This window comes from Condylostylus longicornis, unplaced genomic scaffold (genome assembly GCF_029603195.1).
Source record: "Condylostylus longicornis isolate FDR11 unplaced genomic scaffold, ASM2960319v2 ptg000194l, whole genome shotgun sequence".
In the NCBI taxonomy this organism is placed as follows: domain Eukaryota; kingdom Metazoa; phylum Arthropoda; class Insecta; order Diptera; family Dolichopodidae; genus Condylostylus; species Condylostylus longicornis.
Genome location: NW_026578162.1, coordinates 997685 through 1021971, shown reverse-complemented (window position 1 = coordinate 1021971; position 24287 = coordinate 997685). Strand labels below are relative to the sequence as shown.

At 23.7% G+C, this 24287-nt stretch overlaps 1 protein-coding gene across 1 annotated transcript in view; it reads left to right on the top strand.

Moving 5' to 3' along the window:
* LOC129616385 (homeobox protein abdominal-A) overlaps positions 1-14692 on the top strand; it is a 78531-nt gene extending 63839 nt beyond the window's left edge. The window contains exons 4-5 of the mRNA XM_055532008.1: positions 12481-12704; positions 14040-14692. Of these exons, the coding sequence (XP_055387983.1) occupies positions 12481-12704; positions 14040-14306 (491 nt within the window). The 3' untranslated portion in view covers positions 14307-14692. The remainder of the gene's footprint in view (positions 1-12480; positions 12705-14039) is intronic.
* The last annotated feature ends 9595 nt before the right edge of the window (positions 14693-24287 follow it).

Below are 24287 nucleotides of genomic sequence, written 5' to 3'. Positions count from 1 at the left end.
ACCTGAATATAATGAAAATTTTCTCCAGTTTTTGCACTTAAATATGTTTCAGAAAAATAAATAAAGCTTTGAATTAGAACCATAAAAAAGCTTGTAAAAGCAAAACATTTATAAAGATAAACCTGGCTCGTAATTAGATGAATCAATTCAAACACCTAAACCTAAACCATCTGAAAATTTATTATTAGTATTTCACACAATAAATTCCAGCTTTTTCATCTTATAACAAAAAATTATTCAATATTTTAAAAATGCTGTACACATAAAACCAAATAGTGTTTAAATTTATATATTTTATAAATATATTTTTAACATATAAATTTAAGAGCACAAATATGTATTGACTTAAAAATATTTAAAAGAACATTATTCCCATTTAAATGTTCAACTAAATGATAAGCTTAAATAAATTAATTAAATGAATAGCTTCATAAATTCTGCAGTAAATCAAAAAAGGAGAACAAATTTCTTAAATCCATTTAAGATTTTTCAAAGTTTATAAAATTTTAACTTTGCATACAGTTGTGATATAAATTTGGTAAATAAAAAGTCATATATGTACATGTATAGTATATAAATTCACTTAATTTGTTTTATTTTCTTTATAAATTTCACTTAATTTTCTCACAATCTTGAAAATCTTACAAAAATTTATTATAATAGATTATTCAAAATATTAATATATATTTTATGATATTCCAAAAATTTTGTACTTCTGGAGTTCAAGTCACGTACAATATCCTCATAATTTTTGTACTAAATAAAATAAGATTGGATTATTACGTAGGTTTTTTCTCTTTTTAAGTTTGTCAGTCATATTAGAAGCAATAAATTTAGTTCCATAACAATCCTCAAAAAGAAAAAAGAAAAAACAAAAGAAAAAAAAAATTAAAACGAAAAATAAAAAATGAAGACATTATAACAAAAAATTTTGTAAATAATTTCTATAAAAAAATGTTTTCAATAAGAGAACATTTGTTAAATTTTTTCAAATTGTTCAATATGAAACAAAAACCATGGTTTTGAAATCCTGATATGAATTAAATATTTTATCGCCATTGTATTACATATTATATTAATTGCAAAGTTTTTATTTAAATTTATCTTTGTCGGTATTACCACATCTAATTAAATTTTTGAATTACTTTCAACCGCATTTGCTTTTAAACTACTATATTCAAATTGCTGGATTTTAGACGGAAAAGGCCTTTTACAAAAAGTATTATTTGAATAATTGAAATAAGCAAATTAGTTTAGAAGCTAGACACAACATAACAATTTAGTTTTAATTTTAATGTAAACCTTCTATATTATTTAAACCGAAGATAGGTTTTACCAACAACAATTTAAAAATCACTTACTTACTAATTTTTCAACTTTTTTTGAGTTTTTTAAACGTTATAGTTTAAATTTTAAAGTTCCTTGATAATTAAAAAAATTAAATTCTAAAAACTAGAATATGATCAAATATTTAATTTTGTTTATTATAATAAACTGTGCTATTTACAGAGATATTGTTATTGAGAATGTCATTAACGTCTGTAGAAATGTATCTGTAAATATAAACGTCATTTATTAATAATTTTAACAACAGTTAATTTTTTAATATGTCATACTTTCCTTACCACACAGTGTCTTTTGAATTTTGAACATAAAAATTTTGATTTGATATACAATTTCAAGAAAGTGATCTTAAGTTTATTGGAAAATGTTTTATTTTGAATTTGGGTTACAATTAGACTTGCCATTCGCCCCGTTTTCGTCGGGACAAACCAGTTTCATCAGGACAGACCCGTGTCCCAATGAAACTGATGTTCCGTGCCCAGATGAAACTGATACACTGAATAAGGCGCCATTTATCCTGTTTTAAAAAATTCTAATTCCTTTGCATATATTCTTGAATTACTCTGCTACAATTTTTTTTTCCTTTATAGTAACACAGTAAATTTTTTTTCAAAAGCAACACTATAGTATATTTTGAGTTTTTTATGTTGTTTCTAGGACGCTTGTTCCTTTAGTTAAAGCTGAACTATTGCTCAATTTTAATTTCAGTTTAGAATGTGCCCAAGCTGATTATTGAATTTATTTCTCCAAATAAAGAACTAAAACAAGCTGCTAAAAGTGACAAAAAGTACAAATTAGAAATCAAAGACTTAAATAATTATTTTATAAAAAATGTTCCTTTTAAAGACAAATTAACATAAGTTTAGCACATAAAATATTTTTGTTAGTCTTTGTTAGTATTAAGTGGAGTAGATTCTATAAAATTGTTTTTAATTCTTGTATCATAGTTTGATAATATAGGGAGCAAATCAAGATTGTATGTATAGCCTTTTATTTTTGAATAAATAAAATTTTCGGATGCTTTTTTAAAGTTTTAGTATTTTATATATTCCTCATAATGCAAAAATTATATGTACATATATTGGATATTAGACTATTTTTTAGGGGTTCAAGCGAATTTTTATGATAACTTGTGATAATTTTATATTTTTGTTTTACTGTAAATATATTTGTTTGAAGAAAAATGTGTATATATCGTTTTAGGTTTGCGATATTTACTTATAGAAATTCTAGTGCATTTCCACTCACGTACATATATGTTTAATTAAGCTGAAACTAATGTTAAGCCAGATGGTTACAGCATGTTATATTAAAATCAGTCGTATCAGTTTTTTGTATGCGATTATTTTTATTCTTAGGATTTATCGCTCTGTTGAAAAATAGTCTTCTAGAGGCCATAAAGGCCTATTACGTTTAATAATTTAAATTGGGGTTGAGATGAACTCTTAGTTATTTAAGTATTTTTTTATGTTGTATTTACGCATTGTCTGCAATCTTTGTTGGAAAATTTTTCCAATTACTTTTGATATTGTCGCTAAGTTTACCTTTTGTGTAAAAAATCGTTTTTTTATTAGGTATATGACCATTATTTGCATTACTTATATGAATTTCTAGTCAAATGCCATGTTTGAAACCAAAATATATTGTTGATTATTTTAAATGCAACCACATACAATTATTTCTGTTTTAGGTGTTGTTAAAACAGCGATATAAATTTATATAGCTCGAGCATTATTTAATTTAGATAAGAACAGAAAATTCTATAAAGTATATTGGAAAAAATGGAATTTTTCAGTCGCTTCTGTGTAAAAAAAGATGGCGAAATTTTTTTAATAATATATTTTATGCGCTATTTCCATCATGCCTAAACTTCCATCATACCTAAATTGAAAGCTTTCACTTGTCAGTTTTTCAAAGGTATTATAGCAGTCTAAAAAATTTTATAAAATACATTTTAAACTAATATTGCAACTGATATCCCAAATGCAATACGTAAATTGGAAGCTTTAGATTCAAAATTTCATTTCTAATTTGATGAAATATAGCAGTTTTCGATTTTACCTTATTATATTATTTAATTTTAATTCTTATGAGAAAAAAAATTTGTATTTTTTCCAATAGATAAACTTAATGTTTTTAGCACTTTTCCAAAAAGAAAAATTGGGAAAAGTGTTCACAATTTTTAAAATAAAAAGCTGAAATATATATATACTTATAGGTCTTATACTAATAGAAAATTTCTAAAAATTAAAGCCCCTTCTTTTAATAATGACATCAAAGCTTTAATAACGACATTTTTTGACTATTGTTGTGACGAACTTCAAACATTTTTTAAATTGTGCAAATGCAAAATAGCAGCGACTGATTTCTTCTACATCGAAGCTAAATTAATATTTTTTTAATTTTATATCGGTTTTCTTCCAGACGGTAAGTTGATGAAATCTGAAATTTCAGCAATTTTTAGACATTAATAAATAGTTTGCTTCGTTAGGGATTTTTTTACCTCAATCATCTCCCAAGCTATTGCGTCTCCCATTTTGTAAAATTTGAATATTCAGCACCTTATATTTTCAAAACTGCAATCTTTAACAAATTCCTATAGAAATAAAAACCTAATGGTAGATAATATGCATTCAAAAAATATTATTTTTTATTTTAACTCATCTAAAAATAATTTGAACTAGACGATTAATTACAAAAAAAATTAAATAACTAGAACCTTCACTAGATAGTTTTTAAAAAAGGTACCTAGATACATATATTTTCATTTGTTTAAAAAAGCCCCTACTCTACAAACCATTGGTTTGATTTGAATTTATTTTTTCTTATTTAAATTTTAATGAATTTCTACAATATTAAAATTTATTTTGAGAATTTTAATTAGGAATTTTATTAAGAACTTTATTAGGAATTCCATTTTAGTGAAGCGACATTAATTTTTGGTATGAACTTTGAAAGCACTTTAGGATAGACTTTAAAACTAATGAAACAAAATACCAACATTGATCAAAAAGCACTACCACTATAATCGGTCTTCTCATGACACCATTAATGGCTGTTGCTTGTACCACCTGAATTCGAGCTAGCTAGAGCTAAGGAGCAACATTTTCTTCTGATAACAGCACTAAGGTTGTCAATCCCGAATCGTTCTAAAATGACCTTGGATGTGTTGTTGAACTTCAGTGAGATGTTTTCACCTGTTTTTATACGACGACAATTTTAAACTTGAAACTACTTTACAATTTAATGGCCTAAAAATTAAAAAAGACCCGCAGTTAACGCCTGACAATCAGGTAACATATCACCAGGTAACATAGCTCTGATCAGTTAACATATAGCTAATATTCGTCTCAAGTTTTGATTCGATTAGAAAAATGTTAAACTTAAATTGGAAGCTCCCGACACGTTTCAACGAGGTTTGTTATATTGTTGCTATTACAAACATATAAAACAATGTGATAAAACACTTGCTATTTGGACTTGTTTTATTTTTTTGTTTCTGTTTTTCTTGGAAATCTAAAAAAAATAGTTTAGAAATTTTGTCCAGAAATAGTAACACTTCGCGAATTTAAATAAAGTGGGGTTAATCTTTGATAAAAATAAAGAATAAAAAATACAAACTAAAACATATGTACTTATGTCAGTTTAAGAGTTTATTTAATTCTTTTTTTTTTAATTTATGAAATAAAATTGACTGTTAATCCAACCAAAATTTCTTAAAATTATTACATTATCTATGGCCCAGAACCTGAAAACAGCGCAATGATTTTTGAGTTAGTATTTAACCTTTTTGACCTTGAATCGAGGTTTAATAATGATTATGTTTCTTCTTTTTAATAGGTCTGACCTAATAAGATTTATAATTGAGAATAGTCGAATGAATCTTTTTAGTGTATTTTTGTTTTTATGACTATTACATCGAAAACATAAATAATTTCATTATCGAAATATTTGAAATTAAATTCGAAAACGAATTTTTCAAAATGATATTTCAGATTTTATTTGGTTCTTTTAAGCGGATTTCAAAGGATAATTCAAACAGCGAAACAAAATATTTTGTAAAAAATAAAATCTATTTTTGCAAACAATATCAATTCAATTTAAAATTTCAAGCGACAAATATTTTAAATTTAATATTAGTAAATTTGGAAATTTCCCGGGTTTCGGTTACAAAAAGGGTTCAAAACTAGGGTTAAATTGACGTTTCTAAATCTAAAACTACAAATATTAATAAAAAATAAAATTGATTCACTTTTTATATTTTAATTTGAAGGAATTTTACAATTATTGTGTCTTAATTTTCTATAGACATAATCTAACAAGTAAACAACGCTTTCCATATTTTGTCTATATTGCTTTGAGAAATACAATAGCATTTTTTCAAATACATACATATACTTTACAATAATGAAACATTAAAAAAAACTTGATAAATTTTTCAAAGATGTTTTTGAAAAAACTTGAAATTTTACCTTCACATGCAAGAAAATAAAAGCTTATATGTACATGTATGTATGTGTACATAAATTATTTTGTCTGATTAGTTTTTTATTATAGGAAACTCTAAAGTAAAAAACACAATTTTTAGACTCTAAAGAAAAAAATGAACAATTTTAGAGTGTTATTTCCCTGAGAATTCTTTTATTCATAAATTATATTAACTCCAGAAGTCCAGAACTTGATATATTCGTTATGTTAAGTTAATGAATGTATTATTACTTGATATAACTCGCAGTGTTGCTAATATTATTTTAGAACAGACATTGTTTTTTTTAGAAAATAGATCATATTAACTACCAATAGCTACACAGAATGAAAATATATACAATTATTTTTAAATGTGATGGGAAACAACGCAATTATTCGACATTTGGTGTTAAAATATGTAATTGGCATCTTTTATTAAAATTTGGAAAGTACTTGTTATCTTTTACTAAAATTTACGGAAAATACAAACTAAAGAAAGAAATTTCGTTTAAATAATCTGTTTATACACATGCACATATGTATGTATAGCAAATATAAAAAATATTAGTTAAATATTAAAAATTATCAGTTATAATTTATAATATGTATATTATTGAAAAAAAAACAAAAAAAAAGATATAGAAGAAATTTAAATCTCTTGAAGAGAATGAAGAGTTTTTATTCGAATTTTTTTTTCCCATTCTAGGTATGCCTTGTTTTAATTTTATATTTGTTTTATAAATGTACATACATATTACAAACATACATATGTATGTATAAACATTACATCTATTCATACATTCATATAAGTCAAAACATTTATTAAATTTTCTGCAATATAACCCCCTCTAAAAGGTCAAATCGATAATGTGAAAATAAAAAAATTTTATTCATGAAAAATCAAAAAAATAAAAAAAAAACAGAAAACCATTGTAGAGAATTTTCATACATACATATGTACATACATAAGTAAAATTACGACCTTAGAAAAATCATCAACTAGATTTTGGAAAAACGAGAACAAAATACTATGAAATAAAAAATTAAACGTTTATAAAGATAATTTGCTAAATAACATGCCAAAAATTTTTATTTTTATATTTTTCTTTGTACATACATATGTATGTATGTATTTATATATTTACTATTTATTATTTTCTCCGTAGGTACCTAGTCAAACATCATTTTGTATATTTCAAATGTTATATGAAAGCATGTGCATATAAACGTATGTACATATGTATAAATGTGTATGACTGGACTTATGTATGCACTTATTTGGTTCATGGCTGAAAACTGCCATATACACTTCCTTACGCATTCAAAGTATAAAGCTATCTGTTTTATGCACACATAAAATTCATTTTTACACACACATCCAAACGCATTTACACCTATGTTTGCGAAGAAGGCATTTATATCTACCTAATATCTACTTACATATATATATCAAACTATATTTACATTTAGGTATTTATTTTTATTTAATATCGTTTATAGAAAAAAGCACTCTGCATACTACAAAAACTTGAGAATCTGGTTTCCATGGCAGTGAGAAATGCACACAAATAAACATACACTCTTTTAGAAAAAAAAAAACAAAAAATAAACGAAGAAAGGGAAAAGATAGAATAAAAAACAATTTACGAAGCCATTTTTGATTTCTGCTTTTTCAAAAAAAATTTATGTAAAGAGTAGAATGGAAACCATAAAAAACCCAAACCTTCCATGACACTTACTATTTACCAAGCGATATGATGTCTGTTTTGCTTTATTGATCGATTTTTTTATTCGCTCTTACAATTGTATTTTGGGTTTTTTTTGCATTGTATTTTACTATAGAATGTGAATTCCGGACATACTTATGTATAAACAATCAGATATGCATGAATATAATATTATGTTTTTTGTATAAGTGGTATACATATATGCACGTTATGTATGCATATTTTATCCAGTACTGAAGTACATATGTACATATATTGAAATTGAGGTAAATTTCGAAAATGGTACATACATATATATGGTATTTGTTTGGATGTGTTTGAATATTTATTTTATGTGCTTAAATTATTATAAAACGTGTATCTATACAATAAGGTTTATAAATACATATATAAATGTATACGTACATATATACATACATATATGCATACATATATGCAAACGTATGTATACATACATTATGTTGATACTCGTCTAAAGGCTTCTAAAAAGTGAAATAATATTAACGATTGTATATATGTACATATGTATGTACCTATGTGTTTACGTACATATATACATACGTAAGTATGTATGAATGCAAGATCCAGGGTAAAAAACATTTTCAAAAGATTTTGTTTTATTTTTTTCAGATTTCGTTTTTTTGTCTTTTTGAGCAAAATGAGTTTAAAAACGAGAAAAATGAGTTGACGAATTTGTTATGTGCGAATAAATTTGCCATAGCAGATTATGGGCAGACCTTAAGTTGTCGTCTTTTTGAGCAAAATGAGTTTAAAAACGAGAAAAATGAGTTGACCGTGTCAACTCTGTGATACCCGTACGAATTTGTTATGTGCGAATAAATTTGCCATAGCAGATTATGGGAAAGACCTTAAGTTGTCGTACCACATTAATTTATGCAAAATTTCAGTACTATGTTTCCAATATTTTCTAAGATATGGCCAAACTACTACTGGAGTTGTATGGCTGCTACCAGAAGGAGCTAAGCAATTTCAACGATCAATTTTATCAAACGCATTGGTCTTACTATAATATATTCGCTTGTGTGAAATTTCAATACCACAGCTTTTATAGTGTCTGGGATATAGCCAAATAACTTTTGAAGTTGGGCAGTTACCCGAACCAGTACCCCGACCATATCCAATTTAAATAGGGTTCTGACATTTACTATAATAAATCATTTGTGAAGATTTGGTGAGCTTAGCTGAATTAGTTTTTGGGTTATCGTTGGGACAGAAAGACAGACAAAGCTAAATCGACTCAGAATTCGACGCTGATCAAAAACATACACTTGAGTCTATATCTAAGACCATTATTTCGAACACACGTTCGTACGGGTATAAAAAGTTGTAAACGATTTATTGATGAGCTAAATTCCATCAGCAAAGTTAAGAAATAGAAAAAAACGTGTTATACATATGTATGTATGTATTTTTTTGTAAAATATTGTATACACACATGTTTGAGCATCATACGTACATACTTATACGTATATTTGTTCCCATAAACCTATACATACCTATGTATAGATGAATAGAAGCATATAATGCAGTTTTTAATTACGAAAACAAAAGCAAAAAACATCGTCGACTATCCATATATAAAACAGTACGGGAATATTGAAGTGGAAGCAATATCGTAAGATAAACATAAATTTAGTTGAATTCTTCATTAAGTTGAAAAATTTTGTAATATTATGTTACTTGTCTGCATTTATATTCATACATATGTATGTATGTACTTATGCACTAATATTATTATTATATATTAAATAAAAACATCTATATATGTATATATACATATAATCTCTGTGAGCAATGTTTTTAGTGATTCTTTCTTGATATAGTGTTCCCGAATTTTTAAATGTTGTGCAGAAATAGACATAAATATAAAAAACTAAACACAAATTTTAGTCTGAATTTGAAAGTTAAAAAATAGAAAAAATTTTAATAAATCAATATTTAAAATAATACACATAATTTACACGAACATACACACATTTATTTATCTTAATCGGTGCGTGTATGTGGCGTTTGCAGCTCTTGTGCATACATATTTATGTATGAGTGAATAATTAGAATGATTACCTATACAGTATAAATAAATCTCTCCTCTGCGATTGAAGCGGTAATTTGAGTAATAGATATTCGTACATACGTAAAGAGACACCTAAAGACTTGAAATTCGGCGCAAATGCTTATTTTTATCATTTGCTAATCGCTATTGCTAATTAACAATGTCTGTCAACAGGAACAGATATCACCTTTACAATGTTCTAGCAAAGGCTTTAAAAATATTAAATAAATAAACGCTTAATCCTTTAAGATATTTTGAATGTCTCCATAAAATTTCATCGACGATGTTTTTGAATATCGATCTTGCAAGGTTTAAGTTGCGAAATAAATTGATAAACATTAATACTCTAACAACTCAATTTACGAAAAATATTTGGATATGTTTTAGAGAGCCTGTTTATGTATGTAAATCTATATGTATGTGTATATGTTTTTTAAAGCTTTATACATTTCAGAAAACATTCTTTAAAAATCATGCATTTAATAAATTAATAATACAATATTTGAGTAAAACTATTATAAAAATACTACATATTTTATTCAAGAGCTATTATGGGACAGTACTTAATTGAGGATATCAAATGCGAAATTGTAATAAGGATCTCTTTCAAATCGTTTAAGAGTAATCGGGATTTCAAAAGGCTTCTTTAATGGCCTTTCGTTTTAAGTCCGCTGTTTATTTCAACACAGTGATATATATATATATGTAAAAAAAATGAGCCTCATTTGAAAGTTGGTTTAGCAAGATATTATGGATCATAATTGAATCTCTTTCTTTAGTCCGAAATTCTAAATTTATAAAGAAGAAAAATAAAATTTATAATTTTTAAAGAATTTAAAATAATGTTATAAAATTCAGTAAAAATGCCATTTCCACGAAATACTTTAACTTAACAATTATATTCTTTCAAATTTTAAGAGAAGAAGAAAGATGTTTTTGCATACCTTTTCATAATTCATATTTTACATAATTTTCACTTGATTTGCATATGTTACTATTTTACTATTTTGTATGTTACATGTAAATATGAAAAGTTTAAAAATCAGAATAAAATGCTAATAAAAGAAAATTTTTCTCTTACCTTATGGCTTAATTCGCCAAAACAATATTTTTAGCTTTGCACCAAATGCCCAAGTTGAGATAAACTTTAAATATTTCCACAAATATTTGATGTCATTTGCTAAATAATAATAATAATATTTATTTATTTAATTTTTCGTTATTGATCTTATAATTGATCGCTCCACGCGCGCGGGTTGGGAAGAATGTATGGCCGTGAAACATTATTATTATTATTTTTATTATTATTATTATTATTATTACTATTTTTTTTTATTAAAAAAAAGTAACCTTTTATAAACATGATATAATCCGCTTCCTTGCTCAATTAGTAATTATGAAGTTAATTGTTAACTGTTACTTACCAGAATAGAAGCTAATTGCTTTTTTCCTAATTCAGTTTAAAGTTTCAAATGCTTGAAATACCCTAAACAAACTTAAGTCATTTGTGCTTGTTGCCTCAAAATTATAGACTGAAAGTTTGGTTTTACATTTTCCGTTATTGTATTTCTTTATTTTGTAGTGGATTTTCGATAATGGTGCTAACATTGTTTGAAACTCGAAGATTTCTTTCTCCTTTTCATAATATTAAAAAAAAGGCAATTGATCCTCCGACGTGATTTTATTGACTTGTACTAAGAGAACGGTGTACTATTTTTATAATATCTACCACAATTTTTATGAGAGTAGGTTAACTTTAGTTATAAAGTCATATTTATTATAAGTTTATATAAGTATGTTTTAGTTATAAATAAATTTATATACTTTAAACAATTAAAAATATTTTAATTATAAATAATTTTTCAAAAAAACAATTTTTTCTTCATCTTATATAAGAGTATCTTATATATTGTTTTAATGGTAATTCCATATCTTCTAATGTAGTATCACAGTAATTTTTATACTGTTTAAGTCTTTTTTTATTATGTTGTAATACATTTAAATTTTTATTTGTGTATTTCACTATCTCTGGCACAAGTTTTTCACTATCTCTGGCACAAATTCCCGTATTTGATGCCACCATTTTCCTAAGCAAGTTTTATATAAAAGTTAAGTTTATATTTAAATATGTTGAACTATCCTTAAAATTTTTTTCCACTAATTGTATAAAATTAGAGATAAAATATTTAGACATATTTTATAATGAAATCCACCGGTACTTTTTATAATAATTAATGCAGCTTAATGTTTTTTTCTGCGATAGTACAAATACATATTTTATTCCTTATTTTGAGATAGCTCAGTTATAAGAAACTTGTAATAGTAAGAAGTTTCAGAAATATGTAACTGCTTTTTGTTAAATTTCTGTTCAATATCTCCATTTAAACTCAATTATAGATTTGAAAATTTCTCAAAATCCTTTACGTAACCTTGACAGAAAAAAAGAAAATTCTTTGAATACTTTGCTTTTTTTAGCCTTTCCTTGAAGACACGATAATGTGAATTGCAGGTGATGAAATCAAATAAAAAATAAATTTCTAAAATATTGTTTATGATACTTTTTAACATTTACCTGCAGGGTGTGTAACGAATTTTTTAACTATTGTTTTTACTTGGAATTTTAAAATTAGAGAGAGTTAATCCTTTAAAACTTTCTAATGAGAAATTGAATACAATATCAAAATATAAAAAATGCAATAAAAAATGTGAAAGTTTGCAAACCTTTTTTATTTGTTACTAATAAAATAAACATAAAAGAAAGTAGAAAAAAAATATACTTTGCTTAAAAGGAAAAATATAATTATGGTTAAAAAATTAAAATGTTGTTCAATATTTAACTTTTAAATTTTTAATTCTTTCCTTTTTTAGGTCCAAATGGTTGTCCTAGACGAAGAGGTCGTCAAACATATACAAGATTTCAAACTCTTGAGTTAGAAAAAGAGTTTCATTTTAATCATTATTTAACACGAAGACGAAGGATTGAAATTGCGCATGCGTTATGTTTAACCGAACGACAGATAAAAATTTGGTTCCAGAATAGACGAATGAAATTAAAAAAAGAATTAAGAGCTGTTAAAGAAATTAATGAACAGGTATGTAAAAAATAGCAAAATATTTCTGCTTATAACGGATATCTATTAGATAGAAAATATTTTTAATAATTTTTATTTTGACAAATAGGATTTAGGACAAATAAGAGACCGAATAGGAGTAAATTTTAGTATTTAACAAAATATTCTTGAATTCAATAATTTGACAATATCAAACAAGTCAAAAAAATTTCATTGTTTACATTACGTGGTATTGTTGTAATTAGGATTACGTGTAGAAATGTAACCTCCAAGAAAAGTGGAGACTCAAAAACTGCATTTAAAATATTTGATTCAAAAATTGCATTTAAAATGTTGAAAAATTTTTAATTTTCAAACATTATGGCAACTTTAAAATTGTTTGTTTTGTAAAACAAAATATATTACTTCTTTGATAGGCTTTTTCGAGTCAGAAAGTCGAATTCAATTTTGTAGTAAAAATCTGTCAATTAAAATTGAACATGTAAAACTACAATATAACTATACACCATGAGAAATTGAAGACCGGTCGGCCAAAAAAAAAATATATATATATAATATATTTAATTCTTTTAAAATTTTCTTTCAAATTTGTCATCCATCGGTCATTTTTTGCTTTTGTTTTTACGAAACTCTGTCTATCTCCAAAATGATTAGAAATTATCATTAATACTTTTTCTTCAAATTGACTGAAAAAAGTAACAAATTTAGCAAAACAAATTTGAAACAATAGGTGTTAGATAAGATATAAGTTGGATGTATTTTAGTTGATTTTCGAAGAAAACGTAATATTAACCTTGAAAACAACGATATTTATAATATTTTTATAACAATAAAGTAATAATAAATAAAATAGGAAATATTTTATTTAATAGTTTAAATTACAAAAATGAAATAAATTAATCCAATATTCTTCCTTTATCTTAATTTGTAATCCCTCTTAAATATATACATTCAATCGGGTGGCTTCATATTTTACAACGGGAATAAAAGAGTATAAGAGAAAAGAAAGTTAACCGATTAAAAATATATAAAATATTGCTCAATCTCCTTAATTTATTCAACCAAATTCTTATCATTTTATATTTAATTTCCAGGTATATGCAATGACATTTAATGTCAAATAATGTTATATTAATTATTATTTAATATTAAAAAAGTAATACTTATTCGAAATTATTAAAATCATGAAAACTACCAGTCCAGTAATTTAAAATTATGAAAAAATTACTTACTTTGAAACTTACTATTTTATTTATAGCGCAATTTTTTTTTAGTTTTCTTTTGAAATTGTGCATTGATTATAATATTGTAACAAAATATAATAAATATTTATAATATTTTAAAATTTATTTTCAGGCACGACGGGATCGTGAAGAACAAGAAAAAATGAAAGCACAAGAAATGAAATCCGCCCAACATAAAGTCAATCAACATCATGATCATTCATCGATTGTATCATCACAAAATTTAGGTGGTAGTCACTTACATCATTCAGTTGTGCAAAATGATTTAAAATTGGGCTTGGGAATGGGTGTAGGAGTTTCGAGTAATTTAGGAATGATGGGTTCACTCGATAAAACCAATCACGATATATTGAAAGCAGTCAGTAAAGTTAATTCATAAATAAATAAATTTAATTAATTTAAATTATTATATATATATATATATATATATAAATACATATACATTTAAATACACAGATATATGAGTATAAAAATAATATTAATATTAAAATTAAATACACATTCATTGATTTATAAGACTAAATAAGTTTTAACAGAAAATAAGTTTTTTTTTATATTATATTTAAAAAACAAAAAGAAAAAAAAATAAGAAAAGAAAAACCATTTAAAAAAATTAAGGTGTGCGAAAAAAGTAAGTGTGGTTTAAACTAAAGGAATATTTCAATATAATTAATGAAATAATTTGAATTATAGTCTATAGTATTCAAAGAGAATTAATTTGGTTATATAAAAGAAAAGTATAACAAACAAAAGGTAAAATAAAAATGAATATCGTGGAGAAGGCAGAAACTCATTTCCGAATTTCATCATAAAATTACATTCAAATTCTGTAATATTAAACATAAAAAACTAAAAATTAAACGTTGAATTTTCATAGTAAAAAATATTAACGGCAAACCATTTTATTATTTCAATATTGTTTTAATAATGTGCGAAAAATGTGCAATTATTAGATATTTTTATTTCTTATTTCAAAAATCAATTTCGATAGAAACAAAAAAATCCTAAAATATTTAATTGTCGATATTCTGACCTAGCATTGAACTTGTTTGCGTTTATAGTAAATGAAATTCAATTATTTTGGGTTTCAATAAATGTTTGTTCTTTGCTAAATATTTTTTAAATTTATTAAAAAAAATGTGAATAACCAAGAAAAAACAAAAAAACAAAAATACGTAAATAGTTGCATTTTTTGTAACTACAAAAAAATAAACGTATATTTTTAAAAATTTAGATTATAATTATAAAAGTTATTATAATATAATATAGACATATATATATATATACATATACAAAATAATACAAAATATAAAATCATTAATACACTATTAAATATGTTCGTAAAGATTACTTAAAAACAAACTCTTTATATATTATAAGAACTCAAGGAAAAAGAAAAACAGATATTAAATTTATGTATGAAAAATTACCTAATTTTGTAAATAACTTTAAAAATGATAGAAATTACAAGAAAAAATACAATGCCATAGTTTTAACTGTATTTTTAATTTAATTTATAAATTAACTTTCATCACATTGTGTAAAATTATTTATGTACGTAATATACATATATGTATACATATAATATATGTAGATATGTATACTACATATATAATACATATATACATAAACAAATTTTAAATAAATCAAAATTTTTGTACTAAAAATTAAGAAAAAAACACAAAAATAAAAAAAATATTCTAACAGAATCACTTTAGAAGTAAAAATTTCTGTTAACAATGAAATATGAAATATTTTTACAATTTGCCAGTGAAAAAATAAAAAATTATCAAGTTAAAAAATAAATACAAGAGAAAAATGAGAAAAAAGGGAAAAATGGTTAAATTAGTAAATATTTTTATGCTACAGAAGAAACTTGCAAATACAATTTATTTTTTTTTTCAATTAATTACATGTAGATTTCTTTAAAATGAATAAGAGTTAGTCAGAAAATTTCTATAACTTATAACCCAGTACCTATACTTAAGTTTTTTTTTTGCTTAATTGTACCTACAACCCATATTACAAAAATAGTATTCCTTAAAACGAAAAAGGTTTAAAAAAATAAAATTAAAAGAATATTATAAGAAGTTCTTAAAAAAATTATCAAATAGTAGTTTTTAAAACAACTATATTCTCATATACGTATTAGAAATTAAGTGAATATTTTTTGAGCGCATGTATTTTAAAAGTAACTTTAACAAAAACTTATAAAATATTATAAAACAGAAACAAAACAAAAAAAAAATTAAAAACTTAAAAAATTAAAGTTAAATTAGTTATGTAACTTATACGTAAAACTTCCTAAAGATTTAATTTAAATATTAATAATATTGGTAAAATTCAATCTTAAAATTAAAAATAATTTTAAAATTATTTAAAATAAATCACAAAATTTAAAAAAATCTCTTTCCCTCTTATTTTTTTTCTGCATAGCTACGTAATAAATTTTTAATATCAATACATATACACTTAAATTTACAATTATCATATTATAATAACATATATATGTATATAATGTATATTTTGGAAGATGACTTTTAAAGATGAAAATTAAATGGATTCTATCTTTCTTTCTATCGTATGCATTTTATACATATATACCTATATTATAATGTATATAACTGCATATGTGTGCGTGTACGTATAATATTTATATATATATGAATTTACAAATTATAATATATATTATAAGAGGGCTCAGAAATGAGATTTCTATATTAATTGGTTGTTGAGCTTTTTATAAAAGCGACTCAAGGAAAACAAAACAAAAAAATAACAATAATAAAAAATGAAATAGTAAAAGGACAGGACGGAAGATTTAAAAGTTTAGAATTAAATAACTAAACACAAAATTATATGGAAAAGTATATAAAATATACGAAAATTGTTTGAATCTAATATTTGAAAATTAAAACTTGAACAGAAAAAATTTATTTAATTTACCATTTAGTTCATTTTGAAATCAGTTTCTTAATTTCATCAAACATAATTTGGTTCATATTGATGCCTACCTCTCAAAAATATCTTTCCAAGCTCCTTTTAATATTTAGAATTAAATTATTTACAATAATATAGAATGATTACCTATAGATATCCATATCTTGAACTTAGTTTTTCCGTTAATATTTTATATGATATGACAATACGCCATATTGCGCATATTACGCATGCATGTTTCTGTTATTACTGTTTCATATAACTTTTCATACTTTCAAAAATTTTACTAAATTTGGAATGAAATAAAAGTAAGCAAATGTAAAAAGTTTCTGAATTTCTTAAAAAATATTTTTCAAGTTATTTTTTCATATTAGATTCTTTCCACTGTTCTTTAATAGTTAAAAACACGACCACTTTTGTTTTCTATATAGTTACCTATTTTTTAATTTGAATTAATTTCGTTTTGTTTTTAAAAACAAAATTGAAATACATACTCTTGTTTATAAGTTTCTTATACAATTTTTTCTCTTTAAAATCCAAAATGCTTTAAATTTTAAATTTTATTTTCGTTATTAATTTTATTTTTATTTTTTAACTAATTTTTTGTTTTGGTCTTAGCATTGTATTTTATATATTTAAATGTTAAGTAAAAAAAAAAGATGTAAAATGATAACTTTTTTTAACTATCCCGCAATTGAACATATATTTCTGTTTTTTCTTGTCAATGTGCGGATTTTTGAATTATAGTTATTCCATTTTTAGTTTTTATATTTCTTTTAATGTATGTATGTATTTTAATATTAAATCAAATACTTTTAATATTGTTTTAGTCAGTTGAAATTTTTTTATTTGTAAAATTTTGTTTTAAAATTTTATTTAAAATTAATTGATTAATAAAAATGGATACTTAAAATGACTTGTGGATATTTTTATTTTTTTTCTTCTTTAATTTTTTTTAGTTTCTTTATAAATAATGAAAATATTGTTATTTTTCCAGAATATACTTTAATAAGTAAAATTAACAACATCCGTTACCGTTAAATTAACCGTTTACAAAATTTTTATTTCTGTTTATTGTTTTAGCACACAGCTTTTTGTAATATTTTTAAAGGAAATGTAACAAAAAACGTGTGCCATTATTCTTAACATAATCGAAATAATCAAAATAACTTTTTTTTAGGAATATTATTTAGAAATTAATTTTTTAGTTACAAAATAACTTATATATTGATCAAGTATACAAACAATTTCGTTACATAATTGAAACGTCATAATTAAACAAAACAGAATTTATTGAATGACAGTGCTCAAATATACATAGATGTATACATAGAGTCTTTAAATTACAATATTATTTCATATTTCATATAAATATTTAATATAACATTTTCTTTAAAGAGACATAATAATTGTATTTAAAATTAACCGTTTCCTAAAGTGAAAGCTGATCTAATCACATAGGAACTTGACTTAAATGAAAAAACCGTATTCGTAATTAGCAGTTTATAAATTAAATTAAATTCATTTAAAGTTATTTTCTCTACGCTTCCGTTTTAAATTTTGAATGATTATTTAGAATTTTCAATATTCATACATTTTCTTTCTTGCAACATCTGAAATATAATTTGAAGGTATTTAAAAATTTTTATTTTACGTGTCTTAAAACAAATAAATTTTGTGCCCTTTGCATATTTAATCATAAAAGAATAAAAAAAAATTGGAGGATTTTTTTTCTTCTAATAGAAGATTGTTTTCTTCTATACTCAATCCAAAACATAATTTCATATATGTATGTTTACATATATTTTTTAATAAACAAGACAAACAGCCCTATCATGAATTACGTTCGTAGCTCTGAAATTCGGAAAATAACGAATATAATATTATTATCAATTTCGAATTACTAAAATTTTTCTCCGAATCTTCGTAGTAAAGCAATCGTAAATTACGTTCATAGTAAAACTTACCCTCAAATTTGAAAGAAATATTCACAAAACTATTTAAAGAGAATAGTCGTAATAAATTATTGAAATTTTAATTTGTTTAAGTTACTCTAACACAGCTACTATGAAAGGAAATGACTTCATATTGCCAAAAACAATTTTTTTCCACTTTTCAAAAATACTCAAAAACTAAAAAAGCTGCAAAACTTTCATACAAAAGGAAATTTTAAAAAATATCCTTTTGCATGAAAGTGGTTTACTGAAACAGCAACCAAATTAGCAAATGAATTTTTTTTTTTACATAAGCTTTCGATCTTTTTTTTTTGCATTGTTGGCAGTAATTTTTAACTTCTTTTATAAAGGAACATAATGGTGTGAAGGAAAATTATTGACTTGGAAAATAAAATAAAATTATTTTGCGAATTTTTTATATGAGATCAAATCTCATATTCTCAAAAATGGCTGGGATACTATATTTTACATTTTATTCTTTATTTAAATTGTATTAATATGAGAAATCAATTGTTTTCAATTTATTAATCAAATATAACATAGAAAAACATCCAATTTATTTATCAAATATAACTTGATAGTTCTAAGTATTTTTCACAATGTAAACATATTTACCATAATATTATTGGAAAGAGATATTTACATACATAATAATAATAATTGAAAAACCAAATATACGTAATAATACAATGTTTTTTTAATACAACTTTTAAAATGGAAAGCTTATACATAAATATATTTACATAATTATAATTCAATTAACATAAGAAAACACCCGGCGAAAAATTGAATTATGTTCTAAATAATAATTATAAATATTATAATAAAACGAAGATTTGGTAATTAAAAATTTTTGCATTTTATAATACATAAAATAAATTAACTTCGTAATAAAATATAAACTGGATATACGTAAAATGTAAAAACACAAAAATAGTGCATATACAAACATACTTTATATGAAAAATAATTTTTTTAGTAGAAAATTAACGAATATTTACTTACTTTATTTTATGTAGGTTTGAGTTTTCATTCTGTGATATTTTTTTTAATTTTTAAATTAACTATAAATTAAAAAAATAGTAAACAGAATCTGTTTTTGCTAAAAAAAAAAAGAAATTTCCTAAAATTTTTAATATATAATAAAAAGTATTTAAAAACGAAATAAAAAAAATGCACGAAATGAGCAAGCTAAAAAAATTTAAACAAAAATCATATTTAATGAATACCCGCATATACGTAGATGATACCTTGTATCAAAAAACAAAAAAAAATAATTAAATCTTTGCCATATTTTAATTCAACAAGAGTTGTCGATATTTGTTAGATTTAAAAAAAGAGTGAAAATAAAAAAAAGAAATAAAAATAACAATAATAATAAAACTAACACTAACACTATGTTACATAAAAAGAATAATTTTTTTTCTCAAAAAACAAAAATAAGTTAAATAAATTAAAAAATGAAAATTAATTGTACATGAAATAATAATATATAAAATAAAATAAATTTAAATGATTAACCGAGTTTCTACCTAGATTAAAATAAAAAACAGCAACTTCTAATAAATATTATTAATAACATTTCTATATACATATACAAAGTGTAATAAAAGTACATGTAATACAACTATTGTATAGATAACCATTATTATAAATAAAAATAAATTACAAAATAAAAATGAAATAATGATTTAATCGTAAAAACTTAAAATAAATGCGTTTAAAATAAATAATTATATTAAGGCTTGATGTATTTATTAAGAGAAAACAAAAAAATTAAATAAAATATTAAAAAACAAAAAAGATAAAAATAAAATTATATATTAAAGGTAAAATGCTGTAATCCCATCATCTGTATTATAAATTACTTAATATGCAGATCAAATATAGTTATTAACACTTAAAAAAGAATTTTTGGATTTGCCTTTTAAAAATTTATTTAATTTTTGTTACGTAATTTTTTTTTCAGTTTATATTAATAATTTTTTCTTAATCTAGTGCATATTATTTAACACAGTCTTCATAAATTTGTCTTTTGAGAAATAATTTTCAATTTTTAATCGAGAAAACTGCATTTTACCTATTCTATGTAAACTTATCAGTATAATGTTAAATAAACAAAAAACTGTTGAAGAACTGAACCATTCAAGACTCTAGAACTATTAATACTCATTTTTAACAACCGCCTTGTGTATACAAAAGGTCTGTCTGTCGGTCTGTGTATGCACGCGACTATCTCTTCCTCAAGTTTATTTCGACTATGGCACGGATTGATCAACTTTTGTCATATATCACGCTTCGCACTTTTTAGTGGGCCTGTTTTACAGTTTTGATCACTATGAAGAAAATGTTCCACAGATTTACTTGAAATTTCATATAGAAGCTTTATTCGACCGTCCGCGAGACCTCTTAACTTTTACAAGAAATCAGGCGCCAGCAACTGGAAGTTTCCTACGGGCAAAATATACATTTTTGCGTATATAAAAAGAAATAATCAACCGATTTCATTGAAATTTAATATTTAGATACAAGGTGTTAAAACAATGAATCTATTAATTTTTTGGAAAGGTCAGAGCTCGAAAGCTGAGCTGGGGGCCGATTTTACATTTTTTGCCATATCCGCGGAACGAGTTGATGGATTTTTTAAAATTTAATATTTGAGCTCTGGTTGTTACCAGAAGTCACTGACGAACGTTTGTCATTAATGTTTGCTTATCAGTGTCTTTAAAATTGTAAAGAAGTGTTTAAAAAGGATTTTCTTAATGTTCTGGAATATTTTTACTAATCTAGATTTACCCATTTATGGCTGACCACATCAGATTTTTTTCGTATATCATTTATAAACGCAAAATACTTAAGAATTTGAACAGTTTCAATGTAAATGAAAATGTTGTTTCAAATATAATTGGGGACAATTTTATTTATTTCTGAAAATTTGTATTGCATTTATTGATATTGTGTAATAATATGTTAACAACAAAATACAACAACAAAATGACATTTTGCATTTGCTAACCCTGCCTGTACAAATTTTCTTATTTTTATATAAATATTTAATAGGGTGATTTAATAGGGGTTTAATAGAATGATTCAGTAACCAGTAACATAGCATAAAAAAGAAATACTATGGGAAGTTTGCTCTAAAATGGATTGAACTTCAATAAAATTTTTAAAATTCATTTTTTAGTAAATAATGTCGATTGCTTTTGAGAATGATTTATCTGATCAAAAACCAACAATAATTAATAGTTTTAGCACTTAAAATCAATTAAAATCAAAAATAATAGCTTTTTTTGATATTTTAAATTTTATTAGGGTTCTTAAAATCTTGACATAAAAATGGTTTTTTTCTTCTATCTTCTATAACATAAGATTTTTTAAGACTTAATGACTTGAAAGAAAGCTTGAGAATGTAGCCAAAATTCTTAACTAACTAGAAAACTTTGAACTTTCAAAAAATTTCGTACGAAATTATCAAGTTGGAGAAAAATAAAAAAATAAAAGAGGGAAAAATTAGATTTTTTCCAAAGTTCAAATGCCTGGTATTCTGAAAGTACATAAAATACAAATTACAAGTAAAATGTTGCTTTCGAACTCTATATTAGAACTCTATATCCCTGTCAAAAACTGTTTATTTTAAGCTTCTATCTTTATCGGAAGAGAAGTTATAAGCATAAAAATTTGGGCAAGTAGACATTTGTAAAAATTCTTTAAAATTCATGTACTTCGGAAACCGTTGAGATTTGGCAACTAGTTCTGAACAAAAATTTTGCTTATTTTTGATGCTCGAAATTATGGTATACTTTATGTTGATAGTAACGATAATGATTAAGAATATGTATATAAATGTTTCTATATACTCGAAATACTCATTATCTGCACATTTTATACGTATAAAAAAGAACATTAAACTTTGGAATTTGCATTTGGTGCATATAAAATATTATACTTTAACTTGGTAGTATCTCGGTATATCTAAACAATTCTGAAGTCACAATTATTCAATTAGAAATCTAGTTGTACTAAATTTTCTTTATTTAATTTCTTTCATATTTACAAACTTTTTCCAATATTTACGTTATAAGGAATTGAATTAAACCAACAAATTTGTGAACTGTCCCATTCTAAGAGGTCAAGTTTTTTGCAAGAGTTGTATTTTTTTTTATTTTTGTCTGAACATAATAATCTAGCTCAACTATTGAAGACTAATCATTAGAAAACTTATGTGCTAGATCTCGCAAGCATACAAGGTTAACATTAGTTAATCAGAAGAACCAGTTCACCACTTTCTTCACTCTTGATTATATTTCTGGCATTAAAATCACCCGTGATTGTGGATAGCCTCTAAATTTGTGAAAAGGTTACATATATATTCTTCTTTGTAAAATACAAGTTCAAGGTAATGATAAAAATTATAATGGACATATTGAAACCAAAAAAAAAACAAAAACTTCATAAGCAATCGGTTGCATGTTTGACATTATTTAATTTGCTATAACCAAACTTATTTCTTGTCAGAATGTCTAACTCTGCCGAAGAGATAACTTCAAATCAATACTTAAATAACAATTGCAATTAAAATCGAATTGTTAACTTTGTGTTTTTTTTTCTTTTCTATGCTTATGTTGATTGTAATCATTTTAATGTGATTTAATTAAAATCTTCTCATGTGATTTAATTAACATCTTCTAAAAACATAATTGGTAAAGTTAATGAAATTAATTCAATAGTTGGTGTTAAAATCAACTATTAATGGTGTTATTTTTATAGTTGGAATAAAGTTGCTGAGCCCACTTGGTAGTCAATTTATAATATTGTGAAAGATTTGATTATTATGTTATTAAAAAACGAACTTGGTTCATTGCTGTTATAATATTGAGAGGTTCTAAAGTAATTGAGCCAAAGTTTATGTTTGATTTCAGTCAATTTCAATTCGTACACTGTACATCGTGTACAAAGAACTTTCTTCTTGTTGAGTAACTTAACCAACATGATATGCTGGGATATAAATAACATATTTCTAATATGGAAGCTCTAAACTTAAGTATATATACTGAATTTCGTTTTCGATGTTCAAAATAAAAAACAATAATACTTTTGAGAGGAAAATAATCACTTATAGTTCCTAAAACAAGCCAAGTAGTAATTTTAGTTTACATATTCGCCAATACATTTTTTTATCATTATACACTGTTTGGCAAATCATATATAAATGTAAAAAATACTTTTAAATTTGTAAACTCTTATAAAAATCTTAACAATGCTTCAGAAAGCCTATATCATTCTTTATAAAGGAATAAGAGAAAATTTATGATGGTAATACTCCAAATCTAGCCACATGGCAGTATTGCGGACTTATAAAAGCAACAATGTTGAAAACTAATTATATTATATTATAAAAGGTTCATAAACTTTCTCATAAATCATTTTAACTCCATTTTTAATTTTAAAATAATGGACTCAAT